General features: G+C 34.3%; 1 protein-coding gene across 1 annotated transcript in view; it reads left to right on the top strand.

The window, feature by feature from the left end:
- The window catches only part of CREG (Cellular Repressor of E1A-stimulated Genes), a 14,118-nt gene extending 8,151 nt beyond the window's left edge, over positions 1 to 5,967 (top strand). Inside the window, exons 6-7 of the mRNA XM_045743565.2 lie at positions 1,563 to 1,644; positions 2,875 to 5,967. Of these exons, the coding sequence (XP_045599521.1) occupies positions 1,563 to 1,644; positions 2,875 to 2,990 (198 nt within the window). The 3' untranslated portion in view covers positions 2,991 to 5,967. The remainder of the gene's footprint in view (positions 1 to 1,562; positions 1,645 to 2,874) is intronic.
- The last annotated feature ends 842 nt before the right edge of the window (positions 5,968 to 6,809 follow it).

Below are 6,809 nucleotides of genomic sequence, written 5' to 3'. Positions count from 1 at the left end.
ATTTGTCTGAAGTTTTACTAGATTATTTGGACACTATTTTGGCCAGATAACCTAAATATCCAGTTCAGCAGGCTTCAGATAACTGAGCTCGTACAGTATAAACATTTTTAATTTAAAGAGATTGCTGTAAACTAATTAATATGCATAAATTTCTCATTCCCTGGATCGGCTGATAACTTCAAGCATTGATGTAAAAGCAGAACTTGTACACTAAGCTTTTCCCTAGGATGTTTCCCTCTGAATGTTGAAAATGCTCTTAACTGCTTATTCTAAATATTTCTTGTCAAACAATAGCAAAATGTATACTGAACTGTAAAAGATGATCTGTATTTAATTAGTGGCTCCTCGGTTGATGAATTCCCTTTACGAATTTTTCGGTTTATGAGCTCAATTTCTTCATAAAACTTGACTCGGTATTCGAGCTTTGCCTCGCTTGGCGAGTTTGTTGATACACGTATGGGTTGACCGAGCGCGTGGTTCCTGGTTGCACGGGCGAGGCGCGATTCACTTTACCAGTGTCTCCTGCCTAGTGACGATCGCGCTTGAATTAAATTCTTTGTGAAGAATTTAATTGTTTTGTGCTTTTCTGGTTTCTGACCATAAGTAATATATATCATGCCATGGGTCCCAACAAAGTCAGTGGTAAAGTTCAACGTAAGAAAATAGTTGTGAGGATGACGATAAAGGAAAAAAAAAAAATCATAGTGAATGAATGTCACGTCTCATTACAGAAAAGTCTTAAAATGTAGGAAAAAAGTCTTTAGACAGATTCTTACTAAAACAAGCAAGCAGTGAGCCACAACCAGGTCCTAGTGGTATGCCTGCAAAGCATAGGTGTGTGTGTGTGTGTCCCAGAAATGTGATCCTTTCCTGATGTTATAATGGAAGGGGGCTTCCTTGCAAACACTTACCTCTCCTCCCCATTACCCCTCCTCAATCTTCCATACGCCAACAAGTGTCCTCATTAAAAGTAAGATATACTTACGCATACTGTAATACAAAATATTAGTAGTAGTATGTATAAAATGTATTTTTAAGTCAATATTTTTGGGGTGTGGAAACAGATTAATTGAATTTACAGTATTTCTTGTGGGAAAATTCATTTGGTTTACGAATTTTCGGTTTACAAATTGTCTTGAAATGAATTAAATTTGTAAACGAAGGTACCACTGTATTTTAAAAGCAAGGAGTAATTTGGAAAATACTTCACTTATGACAATAGGATCAGAAATTAAGAAATATTTTTGCTTGTACTGTATGCCACTTTTGCATGAAAGAATATAAAAGAACAAGTTTGCTTTTGTAATTTTATTTGCAGACAAAGTTTTCAGTGTGCAAGTCCTGTATTGCTTACAAATATAAGTACTGATGGTCCCACAGTTGATAATTTTATAAGAATATCCTGTTTGAATGGGAAGTTACAAGAACTAAATTTAGCCAGGTTGTGATAGTTTTCATGAAATTAAAATGAATTAATGTATGATTATAGCAATGAACTTAACTTTTTTTTTCCATATACTACACGGCATTTACTGTATTAATATATTTCTGAATTGTTTCAGTTAAAAAGGGGAACTGCCGAGGCAAGTTTAGCCCAGAATGCTCTGTTTACAAGGCACCCAGTAATGGCAACTTGGCCTGCTGGTAAGTAATTTTAAAACTTCAGCTAGGAATTTTGTTTACACAAATTTTGTATTTATAAGCAACCCCACAAATCTTTTTATCTTTTTTGACGGGGTGTTAAATTTCTTATTGGTGACAAAATATTTCGTCTTGACTGATTTCATTTAAGGTTTCTCAAATCTGATTAATATTTAATTTCAAGCAAGAATGTCTCCATAACTATTGTTTTTTATTTTGCATTTGAGTTTTACCCCCCCCCCCCCCCATTGGCATTCTAGTAGTGTATATTTAACATATGTGCAGTATTTATTTCTTCAGTTCAGCACATTGAATCAATTTGCATAATGGGAAATTTCTTAATCTGGGAGTACCTAGTACAGATGTGGGTGTTTTCAAATTAATTCTGTAATTGTTTTAGTTAGTTCCTGGCTCATTTCCATCCTGAGGCCAGGATCAGGGTTTACCCAGGACACAGTCTGATGAAGACATTTTGTGCCCTCTGTAATGCTTTTGCGCTACCGCTCACAGGATGAGTATGGGGTGCACAATAAACTAGCCGCCTTTGGCGGCAACAATAAAAAATCTACCCAGGACACTAGTGTCCTGCTGGGCTTTAGTGAAATTTTTGACAACTTGTGGAGCTTTGCAGATGTACTTGCTACATCGTTGGGACGCTTAGTTAAGTACAGTATCTTAATCTGTACAGAATCGTGCAATGGAGACTATTGTATGTGTTCCCTCAACAGTAAGCATCAGAGATAACCTTGGAAACAAGTTGAAGCAAATAACCATATGCATATGACTAGGTACCATATCATAAAGTTAAAATAAAAATATTGGTTATCCTGTTTGGAGATTAGTTTCAAAGAATAACCAGTCAATTTAACTTGGTAGTCCTCTGTAGACCTGATACTAAGCAGGTTGATGCAAGGCAATGAGAAAGGAGTTGTATAATTTTTGTCAATTGGTGGTTGATAGATGCTCTTTGCTATCTTTCCACCTCCAGCTAAGTGGCAAAAGCATTTGTAGAGTTGATCTGTGATGCAAAAAGTTGACCAGTCTGGTGCAAGAGTATTTTCCTGGATGGACCCAAGCCCTGTCTAATGAACTAAACAAGGGGTTGCTCAGACAGATCACTTTATTCTACTCATTGCCCTATTTTATTTAGTTTTTTCACAATTTTCTTTATGCACACTTAAATGATATTTAAAAAAAATTTCACCAGATACTAAATTACTTTTCTGTTTGCAGGTCATAATTTTTTTTTCGCAAAGCTGAACATCACGCACATATATGTTCTAGATTTCTTTGGTGGTGCATTTGAGGCAGATGTCGATGAATATTTCAAGACTGACCCATTTGCTTAGATATGCATGAATTAGTTTGCTTTGTAGTGTAGCTTAAAAAAATATATTTTTCAAGTACTGTAAATGGGTGAAATGTTGGTATTGAAAGTACAGGCTGGAATATTAATACAGTGATTGATTTTCATTAATAAATTTGCATTAACTTTTTATCACTCGAACAAAATACTATAGTGATGTTTATTATATTTTGCAGGACATTTTTGGGGAATCAATTTACTTGTATTTGGATGTTGATTCTAGTTATTTCGTTAGTAAATAACAGTAACTAGTATTACTTGGGGTGAAGCATATATATTATCCATGGTTTCCTAATAATGGCTAAGGTTTGAGTATATGCTGTGATAGTTGACATACCACAGGTCAAAAGCATACAGAGTTGGCTGCTGCTTACATTAAATTAATAAATTGAGTACCATGTTGTCATGGTTTTATATTGTTACTCTGGACATTTTAAATATCAATACTGTATTGTATTAAGGAATTTGTAGTTGCTTTTGCTTCTTGTAATTCTCGGTTAAATTTCCGTTTGTATTTCATACAATTTGAAATATGAAAGAAATTTTTAGTGTGATGTGTTGCACCAAGAATTAAAATAGGATAGGTGTACAGTATAGTTGGTGTTAGATGTTGAATGCTACACTTTTCTTAAATTTTCATACAAAGTCATTTGTTCATGGGCCAAATCTTGGGAAGTATCCTGTTATAGTAGCATTCCTAGTCTTGTCTACATATAGCTGAACTTCAATGGAACAGCATGCCATGTACCTTAACAATGATGATAAATACAGCCGAGACTCTCTGTATTTGAGATGCTGTGCTGAAAGTAATAAGGACCTTGAAAGATGGTGCATCCTCCACTATAATTAGCTTCGGGATTCCGTACATGTGTTTTATATACACTTCAATGGCGTGTATTATAGGACCTTACACTGTGCTTATCTAACTACTGTATACTTGCCTGTGTGTGTTATAGCTCGGTCATACTTAGCCTTTTCTTCCTCGATATATTCGTTAGTTTAGATTAGATTATTGGTGTTTAAAATAATGTAAGAAGCATATACCTGTACTAGGGGGAACTTGCATTTACAGTAATTTAGATCAAGGTAATTCAGACAATCAAATTATAGATGCACTAACAAATTTGCCAAATGTGTTACATATCGAAGTGTTTATTGTTGGTGCATTTATAACTTTTAATATTAATAATGCAAATATAATATTTGCATTAATATACAGTAAATGTAAATATTATATTAATCTCTATGTAATATTTGCAACTCTTACTATTGTATTAAATTGATCTGAAGAGTTGTTCAAATGAAGTCATTGAAGCAGTGTATCAGTGGTGTGCATGCTTTATTCTTGCATCCCATCCTTCTCTATTTGTTTTCATGAAATAAACTATTTGTGTTCATGGAATTTGTGTTCATTCATGTTCATGCATCTCTATTTGTGTTCATGGAATAAAACCATACACGGTAAGCAGAAGCAGTGTCACAATAACGTGGGTTTAAGATGTGGAGACTAAACCACACACCAGAAAATGAGGAGACTACGACGTTTTGGTCCGTCCTGGACCATTATCAAGTAGATTGTGGTCCAGGTTTGCGCATAACAATCGACTTGATAATGGTTCAGGATGGACCGAAACGTCATAGTCTCCTCATTTTCTGGTGTGTGGTTTAATCTTCATACGTTGTAAATGCTGTTAACTGGAAATAAAATCATTGGAAATGTACTGTTTGACATGAAGAGCATTGATGGTTGCTGATGGGTTTGTGAATGTGCACAAATTTTATGCATTTCTACTTTGTGAGAATAAGGCCACAATGTTGCAATTAGAAAAATATGCTTAGAGTAGATACACAACTTTGGGGGGAAAACAAAAATGGCTGTGAATACTATCTATACCAATGAATCTATATTTTATACCTTGAATAAGTTTATTCTAGGCTGTTGGTTGTTAAATTGTGAATTGTTAAAATAGGAAAATTGTAAGTAGCACTACTAGTCTCTTGAGCCATGATTAAGTACAAGTAGTAGCTATTTTGTTCAGCAATTTTGTACTGTGGTTGTGCATCAATTTTCCTCTTTTAGCTGCTTTGGCTGTGATGTAAACATTTACAAATGTTAGAATATGCCTAAAAATGTTAATCTATTATCCATGCTAGTTAAAATGCTTCCCAACTAGATAATTATGGATATACTAAACTCTGCAAGTGATATGTTGTATTATAATACTGTACATGTCAACTTATTTTAATGCTGAAATGGTATGAAGAAAGTTTTATAAAATTAAATGTTTTCGGTTACTCTTGACCAAAATTTTTAAAATTTTCAATTGCTTGCTAATTGGAAAACAATTAGCAACATTAGAACATTTTTTTTAAGTTGTAGGCATCTTGCTTTGGCTTGCATAGGAAATTGATAAGCATCAAAACTTTAAATTTTGATATTTATAATAAAATAAAATAAAATAAATATGATAATTATACAGTTCCCAATTTCTTGGAGGTGTGGCAGAATGATCCTGAAGATGGAATTATTGTATAAAGATGACTTTTCTATATATAACAAAATTGGCTTATATCTTCCCATATCTTGCATAATGCACAGCATTCTAGAAAGTAAATACCAATGCTGTTCTGATTAACGAGTGCTATAGTCTTTTGATGTTTGTTTAACACGGTGTTTAGGAACTCTAAGGACCTTGTAAGAAGTATCAAGTTGGAAAAGTTACAGGAATATTTGTGCCTTAAGTGAACATTTATTTGAAATTAACTTGTAAGCAAAGTTTCCCTTATCTATTTTTGTTTTTGGTTTTCAGTTTGTCTAAAAGCATTGTCAAGGGTGAAATTGTGAAATATATTTTTATCTACTGACCACTAAAACTAGCAGAAGTTGTGTGATTTTTTAATGTTTTGAAGTGATAGTACAGTTCAAAATCATGTTCTTAGTAAATAAAATATATTCTGTATGCTGTAAGTTTGATTCACACAAATATTCCATTAAATGAAATATTGAACATGCAAAAGCAGCAATAATTTCTTGCTGACCAGACTGTAAAGTCTGGTTAGAAAATGGATTTGCCAAGTGTGTAGGCCAAGCATCCCGACTTGCCTCGGTGAGGCAATGTACTGTACATACTCGGTATGTACAGTATGGTGGCCTGTTGAGGACAGGAAGCCTGTATTTAAGCTTATTGAGGTCTTAACTTGGCCAACTTACTGACCATTCCCAGGATGCAACCCACAATAGTTGATTAACTCCTGGAACTCTATTTATTACCTGGTGAAATGGCAGCAGATAAAAGGAAACATTGTCGTTATGTTCGTTCCATGCTTGGAGGTGTTAATAAATTCATCCTGGTTGTGTAAGACTGTTGGTATCTCTAGATGGTGCTACATAGCCTTCCCGGCTTGGTGCCTTCTTTGATAATTACTTACTTATTGGTACGGTATCTAGTATTAGGAAAGGGATAGTTTGGACAGCTTTTGTGAAAATGTGTAAAATCATATAATTTATACAAATTTAAATTGCTAGACTGTTAAAATAGCATGGAAACGTTACCTGTAATTTAAAAGGTAAACATTATTTAACTTTGGAGGTGGACAATTTTTAATTTACTTTTGTCCAAAGTCTTGACAGTGGAAAACAGCTCTGGCAAGGTTACATATTGGCCATACACGTTTAACTTGCGGGCACTAAATGAAGCATTGCTCTGCCTCTTATTGTCCAAACTGCATTGTCCCCTCTTAAGTCGTGCACATCCTTGTTGAATGTCCAGACTTTCCAGGACATGCTTGTGTCTGGTGAATC

Source organism: Procambarus clarkii, chromosome 31 (genome assembly GCF_040958095.1).
Source record: "Procambarus clarkii isolate CNS0578487 chromosome 31, FALCON_Pclarkii_2.0, whole genome shotgun sequence".
Taxonomy (NCBI): Eukaryota; Metazoa; Arthropoda; class Malacostraca; order Decapoda; family Cambaridae; genus Procambarus; species Procambarus clarkii.
The sequence above is the reverse complement of the archived record's forward strand: the minus strand, read 5'-3'. Positions and strand labels throughout refer to the sequence as shown.